Raw genomic sequence first — 16,542 nt, forward strand, 5'->3', positions numbered from 1 at the left:
AATCCTATTATATAGGTAATAGTAATACAAAAAACGCTATTATATACATAACTGATAATACAAAAAAACGTTATCATATATGTAAATTATAATACTTAAAACCGCTATCGTTAAATAGCATAACAAATAACCAAAACGCTATTATATACGAAGATAGCAGAGCATTATGCTATTGTCTTCAATATGTCAAACATAAATATGACAATAGCTGTCTCAACGGGCCATGCCTCGGGAGGTCTGTCTTTCTTTATAGAAACAATATAGAATAATAAAATTTAAATATTCATCTAAAAAAAAAATGTAACCCAAATAACACGTTATAATATGATAAAATATGACAGCATAATAACGCTGTAAAATATGTATTAATAACACTTGAACAACGTTATTAATAATATTTTTATTGCAAACAAAAAACCGCTATCACATTGACCGATTTAATAGCAACATCAAAATCCGCTATTTAAAGTGCTCGACCTATTATCGCGGGCGATGACAGAGTGGTTAACTAAACGCTATGCTATCGTTAGATAGCGGTTTTCACCCGCTACTAAAACCTGTTTTTCCTGTAGTGCCCCTAAATCCTGAAAGCTCCCCCTGACATTTCGACCCAGAAAAACAAACTTGAAATGCTGAATTACTCCTTCCTCCCCCTGCTTGGAACAAACTTGAAATGCTGAATTACTCCTTTCCAGAAAAAGCATCGAGAATAGCCTGAAATGTTCCAAAAGCTCCACGAAGAGCCTGGACAATGGGAGTAGATGGTTCATGACTTGGAATACGAAGAACAAGCTCTTCATAAGCAACTTCTGCTTGTTCTACAACAGAGTCCGAGACATTAGGACAATCAACTTCTACCCTCTTATCAGAAACAAGCGAAGCAGCTCCAAGAACCTCATTGTTACTTTGCATAATCCCTTTTCCCTTATTTCTTGCTGAAATCTGACAACTCTTACTCTGAGTTTTTCTTCCTTTCATGACAGTTTTAGAAACAACTTTTCTGGGTTCCTCTTTTACTTGGAGACGGAAGGGGCCAGGATAATGATATACCTCTCTAGGTGCCGGAAGAAAAGGACATTGAATCTCCAGAACTTTGAAAATTAAAGATGGAAAGAAAAGGACATTGAATCTCCAGAATCATCCAGGTGGCACATGTAAGAAGCTGTTCAAATGCAATTCTTCCATAATCGACTTGATTCTTCATCTCCAAGTTGAACTGAAAAATTCCTCTGTATGGCTTCAAAGAGCTATGATTAGTAGCAGGCATCCAATTCTAACAACACAGATTATAGAGAGCTGCCATTCTTGGTAAAAACTCTGGTATGGTGAGAGATTCCCATTTTACAGACTTGTTACCAGTTACCACAGAAGCCACACGATCCATGTCTACACCATCATTAACAATGAGCCTGTGTACATTAGAAAGCTCATAGGCTTTGTTGATCCATAAAGAGCTGAACTCATATTGATGCCCACGAATGTTGACAGACAAAGAACCACAAGACTCCTTCTTTTCAGGTAATGCAACATAAAATTCCCAAACAACTTCTGGAATAAACCTACCCAAGTCTACCACCGAAGATTTCAGACCAGCATCCTCAATAATCTCTTTTATATTAAAGCCATTTTTTCTCCCAATCCTTGACAAAATTTTCAACTAGAAAATTTCTCCCTTTAAAACGCTTGTACCTTGCATGTGTGATAGTCTCCCTCTCCCAAATTGGAGTCTTTGGTGCGTTTGTGATAGACTTGCCTTCCCATTGGCATACTGTAAGAAGAAGATGAGAGGAGGAAGAAGAATCAAGAGAAAAGAGAAGGCAATGGATCGTAAAAATGACTAAGGAACGACTAGAAGACTTCAATGCCTCCTTTTGTAGCAGAGGCTTTGCTATTTATTTTGTTTCAGTAGCTTATTTCAATTGCCTAAAACTATGTTGTTTCATTTAGCATGAACAGTGTATTTAATGCGCCCGATACTTTAAGGTTTGCTTATCTTATGAAAAAATTATCTATCCCTCTTCTGCCTCTTCTTTCCTTTCTCACTCTCTTTTCACTCTCTTCTGTCATTTCTTTCTCCCTTCTTCTAAAAATCAACAACACAAATACCTGAGAGTATCATTAATATCAGAGCAGCCAGGTTATGTCGTTGACCACCGAAAGCGCGGCGGCTCAGGATCCAACCAAACCAGCAGGCCCATCTCAGAGGTGTGACTCCTCAAAATCTAAAAGGAGCAAGCTTGGGTACGAGAAGCGTTGGATAAGCTGTTGAGGAACCAGATGAGTGAGTTTACTCAAGCAGAGTTTGTCACACCGCAAACCACACCGGCACAAGGTCCTCTCTTTACTCCGACAGTAGAGAGGCCAAGGGAGATGGACTTCTTCCTTCTCCGAAGACGACACTGACGGGAGAGACGGTGGAGTTTGAGCAGGTGACAGCACCAGAGGAAGCGGCCAAGAGATCCGCATAACTTCCCTTTTATGAGGGTCAAAACTCTGAAGAATGGATCTACAGGGTGGAGTTGTGCTTCGCTGCCAACAAAACTGGCGAAAGTGACAAGCTTTCCCAAGCTATGTCGAAACTGACAGGACGAGCTGTCACGTGGCTCAGGTACATCAATGACCGAGATGCTGTGAAGGATTGGATAGATTTTAAGTATAAGTTTAAGAAGAGGTTTGGTGCTAGTCGAGGTGGCTCAGTGGTGAATCAGATGATGAGCATCACACAAAAAGGTTCAGTTGACGAGTATTGGGAGAGGTTCAAAGAACTATTGGTGTAAGCTCCCCATGTACCAATGGATATAGCTGAGTCTATGTTTCGGAAGAGACTCAGAAAGACACTGCGAGATCAAGTTGTTCGCAGTGCACCGAGCGGTATGAATGACATCGTGGCTAAGGCGAGGCTGATTGAGATGCAAGAGACGGAGAGCCACAGTCACCAAACGAGCCCTGCAGTGAAGCCGAGTTTCTCTTAGTCCAATCTGACAAACCGAGCAAGTCCTCGGCCAGGGGAGACGGGAAAAGACAACCGTCGAGTGACTCCTGGTACCGAGGTAAGGAGAAACAACCCATGTTGGAGTTATGGCGAGCAGTTTTATCCAGGTGCAGAGCTCAACAGCGATTCCGAAATCTGGAAGTGGAAGTGTACTGTGAGCAGGAGGAGGATCCAGAAACTGCTGACGAAACTGGAGGGTTGAAAAACAAGAGGAGATCGGAGAGACCCAGAAGCTGCTCAGACTGTCCATGCATTCTATGGTCCAACTCATCGCTGAAAGATCTATGTGGATGCGAGGGAGGATCGGTAACACAGAGGTGATTGTGCTCATTGATTCAAGTGCCACAAGCAACTTCATCAACTTCATCTCTCCAGCCAAGGTCAGAGAAATAGGGTTACCCATTACTGAGACAGGTGGATTTGGAGTTTCCGTGGGTGATGGACAGGTAATCTCGGGTCAAAGGAAATGCAGTGGGGTTGTTTTAGCGATCCAAGGAGTAGAGATAATAGAATAGTTTCTGTATTTTGAGGTAGGTACCACTGATGTAGTGTTGGGTTACTCGTGGCTGGAAACAGAACCATTTTTACGTTAATGAGAAGAAGTGTGCCTTTGGACAAGCTGAGGTAACCTACTTAGGTCACGTAATACCTAAAGAAAGAGTGGGAGTGGCGGCGGATCCAGGGAAGTTGGGACAATCAGAACATCGCCAGAACCAAAGAATATAACATAGTTAAGGGGGTTCTTAGGTCTCTTAGGCTACTACCGCCGGTTTGTGCAAGACTATTTGAGGTTAGATAAACTACTTACCAGCGTGTTGTAGAAATATGGGTTCAAGTGGTCACCCGAGGCGACCGAGTCTTTCTGTAGATTAAGAGATGTGATGCTTAAGCTACCAGTGTTATCCCTTTATGACTTCAACCAACCGTTTATCATTGAAACATATGCTTCCAGAGCAGGCATAGAGGCTGTTCTGTCTCAAGGTAACAAACCGATAGCTTACACTAGTCAAGAATTTTCAGATAAAGGAAAATTGAGATCAGTGTGTGAGAAAAAGCTGTTGGCGATTGTGTTTGCCCTTACCAAATGGAGGCACTACATCCTGGGCAGTGAGGTAGTGATAACGACTGATCAGCGCTGCCTGAAATACTTGTTGGATCAAAAGATGGTTCCTGTAGAGCAGCAAAGATAGGCTTTGAAGTTTATTGGTCTCAATTACTCTATCGAGTACAAACCGGGCATGAAGAACAGAATAGCGGAATGTGTTATAAAGGAGGCCTCCCGCAAAGGAGTTGATCGTGATGCAGCTCACGGCTCCATTAACTTTTGATAGTGAGGAACTGACATAGCAGGTAGCCGATGATCCAGAGTCACAAGCCATCATAAAAGACTTGGAAGGTGGTGTGGAGAGAGCTGATGGCTACTACTTGGAAAAGGGGTTGTACAAAAGCGATTGGTTATTCCCTCTGCGTCAACGTTTATACCAACCCTGATCGAGCAATTCCACTCTGGCCCAATAGGAGGACACGAGGGAATACTGAAGACATATAAGAGAATGTCTCAGGAGGTCTATTGGAGAGGGATGAAAAAGATTATTGTAGAGTACATTGCTCGTTGTCTGACGTGCTAGGAGAACAAGTATTCTACACTATCCTCAGCTGAACTTCTGTCGCCACTCCCTATTCCATCTCAGGTATGGGCCGATGTAAGTCTTGATTTTGTGGAAGGGTTACTTATTTCACGTGATTGGGATGCTATATTGGTTGTAGTTGATCATTTGAGCAAGTATGGACATTTCATACCGCTTAGACACCCATTTACTGCCAAAACCTTAGCTGATGTGTACATCTGAGAAGTTGACAGGTTGCATGGGTTTCCTGAAACTATGGTGTCAGATAGGGACCGAATATTCCTGAGTAACTTCTGGTATGCTCTGTTTGTGTCCCAAGGTACATATTTGAGGAGAAGTTCTGCTTACCACCCCTAAACTGATGGACAGACAGAAGCTGTAAATAGGTGCTTAGAGACTTACCTAAGATGTTTTGATAACTCCACGCCGAAATCATGGAGCCAGTGGCTTCCTTGGGCAGAGTTATGGTATAACACCTTTTACCATTCCTCCACAAAGTCCACTCCTTTCACGGTCCTGTCTGGCAGAGAGCCTCCAAAGCTGATCAGCTATGGAGACATCCCCACCAAGAACACTGAGGTGGAAGAGTTGATTCTGAGCAGGGATGAAATGATTGAGGAATTGAGCAGGAACTTGGAAAAGGCTTGCAGGATTATGCAGAACTCGGTGAACAAAAAGAGGAAAGATGTCGAGATCAGGTTGGGGATTGGGTGTACTTAAAGCTCAGGCCATATCGCCAGGCTTTGGTGGCTATGAGATGGAATGAGAAGTTGACACCAAGTTTTTTGGGTCCATATCAGATCCTGAGTCGGGTTGGTAAAATCGCTTACAAGCTTCTGTTACCTCCGCATAATATCATCCACAATGTCTTTCATATCTCCCAACTCAAGAAATCAGTGTCTCCAGCGAGTCAGTGCAAGACATACCAATTGTCCTTTCTCCAGACTTAGTGTGAATGCAGAGCCTGAGAAATTCTTGGGTATCCGAGGAAAGAGAAGAATGGGAAGCCTGAGGGTATTGTTGAAGTGGAAGAACTTATCAAAGTTAGAGGCTTCTTGGGAACCATCAATCACATTGCCTTTCACTACCCAAATTTTCAGGTTGGAGGACAAGCCTGAGTCTTCTCGAGGGGTGATGATAGAATTACTTGGCTTCCCATCGGCATACTTTAAGAGAAGCGAGAGAGAGAGAATCAGAGACAAGAGAAGGCAATGGATCGTAAAAGTGGCTAAGGAACGACTAGAAGACTTTGGTGTCTCCTTTTGTAGCAGAGGCTTTGCTATTTTATTTTTTTTGCAGTAGCTTATTTCAATTGCCTAAAACTATGTTGTTTCATTTAGCGTGAACATTGTATTTAATGCGCCCGATACTTTAGGGTTTTCTTATCTTATGAAATACACAAATTATCTATCTTTCTTCTGCCTCTTCTTTCCTTTCTCGCTCTCTTCTCAGTCTCTTCTGTCATTTCTTTCTCCCTTCTTCTAAAAATCAACAACACAGATACCCGAGTGTATCAAGTTGTCAAGACTCTTGCTTTCTTCTGATAGGTTCTTCTCACAAGGATCTGTTTTCTCTTCTTTTCTGAAGTAGCTCCTTTATTTTTTATTGTAGTAGAAAATTCTTCATCAGATGAGTTATCAGCTCTGGATTTGGACGAAGAGTTCGCCGGCGTCGAGTTTGCAGAGCCGTCAAACAAGGAGATACAAGTGTTGTTGTCACCGATAGACTTATAGGAGCTTGTGTTTTCCACCACTTTGTCTTCTCTTTATAATCCATTCTCGACATTTTAATCTAACTTCTCTGAATCTGTGAGAAGAGCTAACTCGGCTGGAGTAGAAACCAAGTAGTGTGGTGAATTTTGTAGTTGTGGTGATTTGGAACTCGATTTGTCTTCTCCATCCACAGTTCCTCCAACGTCTTCAAAACAAGGGACCCATGTCGATCCTGAATGAATCTTCAAGTAAGACCTCTTTATTTTTTCTCAAATTTCTGGTTTTTTACCATCTCTTTCTTCAGTAAGAATTAGAACTTTCTTGTGATTTTGCAAAAAAACACAGAACTAGAATTTATGAAACACCAAAATTATTTGTACCACAGCTGAGATATTTACTCTAACCTCCTTGGTTTAATCCAATTTTATCTTTCCCAAAACAGCCTGTTAACCCAATACTAATTTGGGCCATCTCCTACACACCATCTTGTCCAAACTCCATCATTTTTTCTTGTTTTTATTTATTTATTTATTTTTTCGTTTTTTTAAGACATATGAGAACGATTTAGATTTTACAAACACCCAGTGCAGTTCGTAAATTCACAAACTGAGTAAAATCCAATGGCATTGTGAATAAATCTGCTAGCTGTAACTCAGAAACCACATGCTCAATTAAAACTTCTTTTTTTCTCAACCAATTCCCGAATGAAGTGATGTCTGATATCCATGTGCTTGGTCCTTAAATGTTGAACTGGGTTTTTAGAGATGTCTATTGCACTTTTGTTGTCACATCGTACTAACCGAGGTCCTGAGTTAACTCCATAATCTTCAGCCATTTGTTTCATCCACAGTAACTGAGTACAACAACTTCCCATAGCTATTTACTCGGCCTCTGCAGTAGATAACGAAACACAATTCTGTTTCTTACTACGCCATGAAATCAGATTATTACCCAAGAAAAAACAACCTCCACTTGTGCTCTTTCTGCCACCTATGCATCTAGTCCAGTCTGCATCACAATACCCAACAAGACTGGTGTTAGTGTTTCGTGAATACATAATCCCAAAACTTAAGGTTTTTTGACGTACTTCAAGATTCTTTTTACAGCTTGTAGATGAGACTTTTTAGGCTTTGACTGATATCTAGCATACAACCCCACACTTAAGCATAAATCTAATCAGCTAGCAGTAAGATAGAGTAGACTTCCTATCATTCTTCTGTATAATTTTCATCAACATTTTCTCTTCCTTTATCTTTTGACAGCTTCGTAGTAGTACTCATAGGAGTTCTTGCTGCTTTACTTGTGTCAAGTCCAAATCTCTTAACCAGGTTTTTAGCATGAGTACTTTGTGACACGGATATCCCTTCTTCTGTTTGTGTAATCTGTAATTCCAGAAAGTAGTTTAACCCTCCTACAAGACTCATTTCAAATTTACTTGTCATATTCTTCACATCAACTAATTTTGGAGAAGTGCTTCCAAAGATTATGTCATCTACACAAATCTGCACCATCATTAGTTCTGAGTTTTTCTCTAGAATGAATAAAGTATTGTCTACACTACCTCTTGAGAAACCACCTTCAATCAGAAACCCAGTTAGCCTCTCATACCAAGCCCTTGGAGCCTGTTTTAGACCATAAAGTATTTTTTTCAATTTGTACACATAATCTGGGTGTTCTGGATTTTCAAAGCCTTTGGGTTGTTCAACATAAACTTCTTCTTGAATAATTCCATTCAAAAACGCACTCTTTACGTTCATTTGATGCAGTTTAAACCCAACAGTGCATGCCATACCCAGCAATGCATGCCATACCCAGCAAGAACTGTATGGATTCTAGACGTGCCACTGGAGCAAACGTTTCGTTGAAATTAATCCCTTCTTCTTGTGAGTATCCCTAAGCGACTAATGGGCTTTATTTCTTACAACTACTCCGTCTTCATCGATTTTATTTTTGAAAATTTATTTTGTTCCAACAACATTTACACCTGTTGGTCTAGGCATCAATTCCCAAACTTCACTTCTGTCAAATTGCTCTAATTCCTCTTCCATTGCCAAAATCCTGAAATCATCAATAAGAGCCTCTTTATGATTTTTGGGCTCTACAACAGACACGAAACAACCAAAATGAACCATCTCTCTGAAGTTTAACTGAACACCTCTTGATTTTCTTTCACCGTGAATGTCTCCTATCACATCCGTTAAAGAATGATTTTTATGAACTTGTATGCTTTCATTCAGCTGTGAATCAAGAGAATTCTCTTCTTCCTTGACTGATTCTGATGCTTTATCATGATCGACTTTTGGACATTCTGTTGTGTTGCTTGATTCTTCATGGAACAACTCAGTATAAAAGTCTTCAAATACGACATTTACTGACTCCATGATAACACAAGTTCTTTTGTTATAAACTCTGTAAGTCGTGCTGTTTCCAGAATATCCTAAGAAAATTCCTTCATCACTTCTTGCATCAAACTACCCCAGCTGATCTTTATCATTCATGATGTAGCATACACATCCAAAAACATGAAAGTAGCTCACAGTAGGTGTCTTTCCCTTTCATAGTTCGTATGGAGTTTGGTTTGTTTCTTTTCTAACATAAACTCTGTTTATATTGTAGCAAGCTATATTAATAGCCTTGGCCCAGAAACGAATTGGTACTTTGTTCACATGAATCATGGCACGAGCCATCTCTTGAAAGGTTCTGTTTTTTCTTTCCACAACACCATTTTGTTGCAGCGTTCGTGGTGCTGAGAACTGATGCATAATGTCCTGGCTGTTACAAAACTTGATCATAGTTTCATTCTGAAACTCTCCTCCATGGTCGTTGCGTACTTTTTGATGTTTGTTCTCCTTTCGTTCATTAACTGTAATGCCCAGATTCTGAAGGTTTCAACTGTCTCAGACTTTTCTCTTATGAATCTAACCCATGTGTATCTTGAGAGATCATCCACAAGCACAAACACATATATTTTTCCTGCTATACTTTTAACTTGCATTGGACCCATTAAATCCATGTGTATGAGATCAAGTATAAACTTTGATTGAATATCTTGAACCTTCTTGTGTTGTACTTTAACTTGTTTTCCCATCTTGCAGGGTCCACATACAAGCTTCTCGTCATCTGTAAATTTTGGAGCTCCTCTGATCACTTCATGTTGACCAATGTTGTCAAATTTCCAATATTCATGTGTCCCAGCTTTTGATGCCATAGGTGTAGATCATCTCTGGCACTAAGACAGTTATCTGAAGGCTTCCACATATAACAATCATTACCTGCTCTTACACCTCTCAGCATGATAATTCCTTTATCATCAATTGCACGTCATTCAGTTCGGGTGAAGATGACTTGAAGGCCTTGATCACATAACTGAGCGACGCTGATCAAATTTGCTTTCAAGCCTTCAACATAGAATACATTGATGAGTGAAGGTTGATCTGGACTCTGTGTCACACCTTTTCCTTTGATGCTTTCTTTGACACCATCACCGAAGGTAACTTTTCCTTTGGATATTTCTTCGAACTCAGATAAAAGTTGTTTTTTTCCTGTCATATGCCTAGAATATCCACTATCGAAGTACCACACTGATCTCTCTTTTCCTTCTGTAGCAACCTACACATTTTAATTTTTTCTTTCATTCTTAGTGAAATTCAGAATTTTTTCTAGCTCTTCTTCATCTTCACTATCGTTTTCTGACAAAAAGTCCATAAAATTGCAGAAGGATTCTTCATTAATGTTGGATTCTAGTTGATCTTCACTTGTAATGAAGGCTGCATAACATCTGAGTTCATTCTCAAAACTTGGACAATATGATTTGCCATACAAATCTCTTGATTTTACCCATATCTGATTCTTCCAGCCATTCCAGCTGTCTAAATCCTTTACACTCAAAGCACTGAATGTCAGATTTCCAGTTTTTCTTCTCTGTTTCAGTGGATTTTGTCATATCCCCAAATCGTTTGTTTCCTTGTTCCTTTCTGAGTTCACGAGTGAACTCTTTTTACCAAAATAGCAACTGTTTCTTCCAGATTACCAGATTTGTTTTCTTCAGTTGCAGCGAATGCAATGGATTTAAGTTTCTTAGGTTTTTCAGCTGCCAATTCCATCTCATAAGCTTCAATCATGCCAACTGCTTCATCAAATTTGAGTTCATTGGTATTTAAGGACACTCTCATAGATGTCTTTTGTGCTGCAAATTTAGGTGGTAGGCACCTTAGAAGCTTCTTTACTAATTTTTTGTCTTTATATTTCTTCCCAAGAACTTCTTACTCATTCGCAATTGAAAATAGTTAAGAACTGAATTCTTCAATTGATTCACGTTCTTCCATTCTCAGGTTTTTAAATTTTGAAGCCAGCATGTCAAGTTGACTCCTTTTGACATTCATTGTTTCTTCATACACACGTTGTAGCGTTTCCCATGCAACCGTAGCAGACTTGCAACTCTGTATTAGCTTGAACTGTTTTACTTTCACGGATTTGAAGATCTCCCTCAGCGCTTTGGAATTCCACTTTGACAGAGTCTTGTCATCGTCGGTTCATTCTGCTTTAGGTTTGGGAATATCTTTTCCGTCTTTGTCTTTCTTGGTTGGTGGTTTCCACCCTTCTTCCACACCTGTCCATGCATCTTCGTCAATACTATTGATGATTTCTGTCATCTTTGATTTCCACCATCCATATGTTGCTTTGTTTAGAACAGGTTATTTCACAAGAACAACTTCTCTAGAGTTCTCCATCTTGTCCACTAGATCTCACCTGAATAAGTAAGGTGACTTGCTCTGATACCAATTCAAAAAGATAGAAACACTAGAGATGCGAATTTATCCGAAACAGGTTCTTCCAACAAATTCAATAGATCTTCTTTAAGAACTTACAAGTCTCTCTTAGAAAAATCTAAACTTGTTCTTAAGATTTTGTTTGTTCGTAAGCTAAAAAACACAATATCTCTAAAAAAACTTGCTTTAGAAATCTTAGCTCTTAATCCCACAATTTCTAAAGCCTATCTAGTCTTCTATTTATAGAGACTAGCACAAGACCTTTCCTAATTCTTTTCAAACTAGTAAAAAGTCTAATTTCCTTTTTCCTTTCTTCACACATTTTGAGTTTGACTCCTTTAGCGTTTCCTCATCAGCATCCTCTGAAGTTTTACATCTTCAATTCTTAGCTTTCATCGGCTTCAGTCGGCCTGGAAGATAAGGGGCACCAATCCAAACAAAAATATTTTAAGGTTCATAAATTCTATATTAAAGGATAAGAATGTTGTGTAAGAAGGTTGTTTCGATCTGTTGACACTTTAAAAAGATAAGCTGTGCTAAAACCATTGGCATACGAAAGATTGTTTAGAGGATATTGCTCCCTAAATTAATTCTATATGATTTTAGACTGCAAGCCCATGCTAGACTTGCTTGGGTACAAGGCTAGTTCTGTCTCTATAAAAAAAACTGCAGTATCATGGAACTCACTACAACCCCACAATATATATGATCATCTGGGTAACACATTACCACACCATCTAGCTCCGCCTCGGCCGAGCCAGCCGTTGATGGGTTTCATCTCCAAATCTTTGTTCTACCAACACATATTCGAAAAGGCGAATGACTTTATAAAAAGGTTTCAAATGGGCTTCTATAAAATAGAGAATCTAGTTCTTAAACCTTAAAAATATACATTTGAAAGAGAACTTGATAAGATCAAGTTAATAGTGATGAGCTCAAGTGGACATAAAATGGACAATTTAGTTAAGCTTAAAACCTCTCAAAGGTTTTACTGATGTGTTGAGCTGACCTTCTTAATTAGGAAGAGGATTAACGACCTATTGTATACAGATGATATAAGAAGATTGCATAAGCTCAAGCAAATAGTTCAGATTAAAAACATGGAATCTGGTATAACAAAACCGTTGTAAGACAAAACAAAATTAACATGTCAAGAACAAGGATTTGATAAAATTATGAAACTTGATCTACCTTTAGCACACAAAATAGAAGGTCTACCTTTCTATAATCTTTCAACACAGAACGATAAACTTATAGAAACGGTAAATAAGGAAAATCGTGTGAACAAGAAAGCATAAAGAAGCACAGAGATCCCAAAACTTGTGAACCAATTATTGAAGAACCAGCAACACTAGACCAAGAGTATTAAGAATTATTTTAGGATGAAATTTTTACAATATTAGAAGGTAGTAAATTAATGGATTCTTAGGAAAATAAAGATGTCATTCCTACCATCATACTTAACAAGGAAACTGATATATAAAAAGATTTGGTGGTACTAAGTACCCAAGTAGCACAAATACCCATTATCATTAGTTTGTGTTTATGTACTGGATATATTGATGTTGTTTGGATGTTTAGTACCACCAAATTTTTTGATGTACCAACCATTTTGTGAAGCATGATCCTAGGAATTATATCTTTACTTTTCTAAAAATTCTCTAATATATCAACTTCAACATTGTAAAAATTTTGGTGGTACTTAGTCCAAAGATACCTTAAATATCAACACACTCTGATTCTGGTGTTACTGCTTTTCAATGATCAGTTCACAATTTTAGAATTTTTTTTCTTCTTCTTACTCTCTTTTTTGAGTAATAATTAAGAACACCGAGGATTACCAGCGTTGGATGATCAATAATTTTCCTGTAAAAGAAGTAATGGAGATCAAAGATACAAGATAATATGGCAATGCTCTACAACCACAAGCTCTTGTACAAGAATGGAATTGTGTGGTATGGCTATGGCACTATTTGTCCCAAACCAGATATTATCAAAGTATCACACAATGACATGCATAAGATAATATTATCGAAACAAATTAGGCGGACCATTTTCTAACGAGAACAGAAAATTTTCACCACCTCCAATGCCTTATCCTCCTCCTGTTTCGCAGCCCTCAGTGCCAAGGTGAGGACTTCATGCTTCAACCTCTCTTTCACTCATGTCTATGGTAGTTAGACTATTCTTAAATCAAGTACTAGATCTGTTTGCTAGGGTTTAAAGAATGTTAGGACCTGGATCTCTGTTGACTGTGTGTTTATGATTGCTGGTTGCTGGTGGAATGTTAAATAATGAATCTGAATATGGATCTAAATCTATGGAACCCTAAAATATGGATTGATTGTGTTTTATCTGGATCTACCCTGTTTGAGATAAACTAGGTTGTGTGATATAGAATTGTTAGGTCTCCGACTTATCTGTTGTGATATGTCGGTGTTGTTTGCTGAGTTAGTGCCGTCTGTGTGACCGTGGCACTAGCCCAACGGTGGAGGAAGGTACGCCGATCTTTCCAAATCAGTCTGTGTGACCTGAGACCTGTCAGTTGTGACCGCCTGTGCCATGTCTGTACACGAGATCCCTTTCTGTGGTGATCGGGGCGGAGTAGCTTGGCCTAGTGAGATCCCTTTCTGTGGTGATTGGGTGACCCTTTCTGTGGTTATTGGTGGGTGGGGTGACTTTGTTGATGAAACATTGATGCTCCCCTCAATGGGTCAAGGTTCTTCCGCTATTTTTGGTATTGTAAGGTTATCCTTGCTTGCTAGCTTGTTTTAGGATTAGGTTCTCTGCTATATTCATGTTTGTTTGATGGTGTTGTGGGTCTCCTTAAGGCCCATTCTCGCAGAGTAATCCCAAATTACTCACCCCTCATTCTTTCTTGTTTTATTTTTAGGTAGATCAGCTATATCAGTTATTGATTGTTACCTGGGCGTTTTCGATTTTGGCAGACCTAAGGCTCATCAGCTGGACCAAACCAGGCGTCTTACCGAATGCGGTTAGATGGCCAACCTAACATGTCCGATTCTCGGTTTTCTAGGAAGCCGAGATAGAGATGTTACAAAGAATGTCAGTAGTAATGAATTGTTGTTTTTTTTATAGAAGATTTCAAGGGTATTAGTCAAAACTAATAGGCAATATATAAGTGTTGAACCAAGATGCTAGAAGTAAAGAAGGCAATGTATTTGAATTAGATACAATAAAGTGTGTGTTCTAAACTGGATCTTTCTAAAGACTCAGACTTTATTGTTTTCTATGCATTAAAATAAAAAGAACAAAAAAACTCAGTCAATATACTAAGAGTATTTGCGGGAACCTAACCGTATATATAAAGTGTATGGACCAGAAAGTAAAGATAGCAATGGAGAAGAAGAAGAAATAGAAGCAGTTTGTGCTCGTACATGGGCTCTGTCATGGCGCGTGGATTTCGTACAAAATGAAAATGCAGCTGGAGGCTGCGGGTCACTGTGTCACAGCAGAGATTCAGACATCTTCCTTCATAAGATTGCTGCTATTTTCTTCTTGTTATCTTTCATGCCCAACACAAGAAAACCATCTGCTTACGTTTACGAAAAGGTACATTAAAACAACGATGACTTTTGTTGCACGGTATGATCCCTTCCCAAGTGATTCTGATATTTGAATGAAACTGTAGTAGTCTAGAAGCACTGAAGCAGTAAGTGAATGGTTGGACACAGTGTTTGGAATCTTTGGGAAACTTGATAGTCCTCTAGAGTTTTCTTTTGTGGGACCAAAGTTCATGACCAAGAATGTGTATCAGTTCTCTCCCTATGAAGTATGACTCCATCCATGCTTAGTAAAAATCTCCATTTTGAAAACCAGTTGAGATTGTGCTAGTGTATAAATATATTAATGTTTATCTTCACTGAAATTTTTATATCCTTTTCATTTTAAGATAAGATGTTTAAATTTTTTTTATATAACAAAAATATCATTATTTATTATCTATCTACACACAATTCAACCAAATAAAATATTGTAATAACCAATGATTTGACCCGAACTTGACGTCAAGAACTGAACTTACAGGGTTTAAAAAACCAGTTAACCAAACTAGCCAAAAATAGTGTTTTGGTTTAAGCTTGAAAATATAATTTTATAATTTAACATGGTTTAGGTGACTCCGTTTCCCTTTGTGTGGGTCCGCCTCTTATCATGGCTCAAAATTTTTTTTTTCTAAAACTGCAAATATCATTAATAATGAATGTTAGACTTTTACATGGATAAAGCTATACAATTGCTCCCTTGGCAAAAAAGAGATAAAAAAAACAAGGAAACAATTTTGTTTGGATGAGATGATAATTATTCCATCACAAGAGCCAAAGAGGCATTAGAGAGGCAAACTTGCGTCTTTCTCTCCAAGCTGAGATTGAGTTGCGGACAATACGGTGGATGTCTTTGAAAATCGTCGCGGCCGGAATGGGTTGAGCGTTGAAAAGCAGGTTATTGCGCTGACGCCATATGTGGTATAAGGTCGCTTGAGCCGCTAGTCGTCTGAGGGTGCCAGGGGCAGATGATGAGGATCCTGAAGTCCAGCGCAAGAGCGAGGCCCATGAGGCAAGAATTTTTGTGTTAAACCCGAGCCTACGCAACAACGGAGTCCAGATATCCCGGCTATAAAAGCAGCACAGAAGGAGATGCTCTCTTGTCTCAGGACTGGTAGAGCAGAACAAGCACTGCGATCCAGATGCGCGATCCACATCATGAATGTGTGTTTCGGAGTGGCGCCTTTGAACCAGACTGACTTCGTCCAAGGCTGAAAATCAGCGCGCGGTCGCAGAGAGTCCCACGTTTTATACGAGGAGAAACCATTACAGATGACTCCATTCACAGACCATCCATACGAATCACAGAGAGGCAGAGACAGGCAAGGGGACCGTAGTTAGATGAGCATGAAACGCAAGAGCCTGATCCGAGCGCAGCGCCGGCAGCTTCCATCCGGAGGGGCTGCAGGCATCAGCAACCATAGTGCAAGGTCCATTTTGAGCATGGCACTCGGTGTGATGTTTTTTCTGTTGTATCCATGGACTAAATCCGAGGCGAGAAGGACGTTTTCAGCAAGGAGTCGGCCAGGCATGAAAGCGGATTGGGAATGTGAAATGATATGATGAAGTAATAGCTGCAAGCGATTCACCAAGAGCTTAGAGATAACCTTGTAAAGCATGTTCAAACAGGATATGAGTCTGAAATCCGTTGTTCTGGAAGCATTGGGAACCTTTGGTATGATTACAAGCAAGGCTGCGTTCCACTGACTGAGCAAGCAACCAGATTCAAAAAATTCCAAGATCGTAGCTGTGACCTCTGGTCCAACAACACTCCAACAAGCGGTAAAAAACTCTGATGAATAACCATCGGGACCACAGCATTTGTTCTTTGGCAAGGAGAAGAAAGCATCTCTGACATCATCGGCGGTGAAGCTCATG

General features: G+C 39.5%; 1 protein-coding gene and 1 long non-coding RNA gene across 4 annotated transcripts; one reads left to right on the top strand and one right to left on the bottom strand.

The window, feature by feature from the left end:
* Positions 1-1,065: 1,065 nt before the first annotated feature.
* LOC112082894 lies at positions 1,066-3,447 on the bottom strand. Its single transcript, XM_024150568.1, has 2 exons — positions 2,107-3,447; positions 1,066-1,768 (listed from the first exon to the last, which is right to left on the bottom strand). The coding sequence occupies exon 1, from the start codon at positions 3,393-3,395 to the stop codon at positions 2,766-2,768; it is 630 nt and encodes a 209-aa protein (XP_024006336.1). The 5' UTR covers positions 3,396-3,447; the 3' UTR covers positions 1,066-1,768; positions 2,107-2,765.
* A 2,563-nt stretch (positions 3,448-6,010) lies between these two features.
* LOC112082772 lies at positions 6,011-11,054 on the top strand. 3 transcript variants are annotated; one of them, XR_002897349.1, is made up of 3 exons: positions 6,011-6,580; positions 9,428-9,822; positions 10,664-11,054. It is a non-coding gene; the product is annotated as an uncharacterized LOC112082772 (long non-coding RNA). The 3 variants fall into 3 exon arrangements; XR_002897350.1 differs by lacking the exon at positions 10,664-11,054 and adding an exon at positions 10,048-10,390; XR_002897348.1 differs by lacking the exon at positions 10,664-11,054 and having other exon boundaries at positions 9,428-9,997.
* Positions 11,055-16,542: the final 5,488 nt, after the last annotated feature.

The sequence above is a fragment of the Eutrema salsugineum genome, unplaced genomic scaffold (genome assembly GCF_000478725.1).
Source record: "Eutrema salsugineum unplaced genomic scaffold, Eutsalg1_0 scaffold_7, whole genome shotgun sequence".
Taxonomy (NCBI): domain Eukaryota; kingdom Viridiplantae; phylum Streptophyta; class Magnoliopsida; order Brassicales; family Brassicaceae; genus Eutrema; species Eutrema salsugineum.

Excerpts from the sequence above, each read along its gene's own strand:
- LOC112082894 (XM_024150568.1), bottom strand. The coding sequence starts at position 3,395 with ATGGGTAACCCTATTTCTCTGACCTTGGCTGGAGAGATGAAGTTGATG.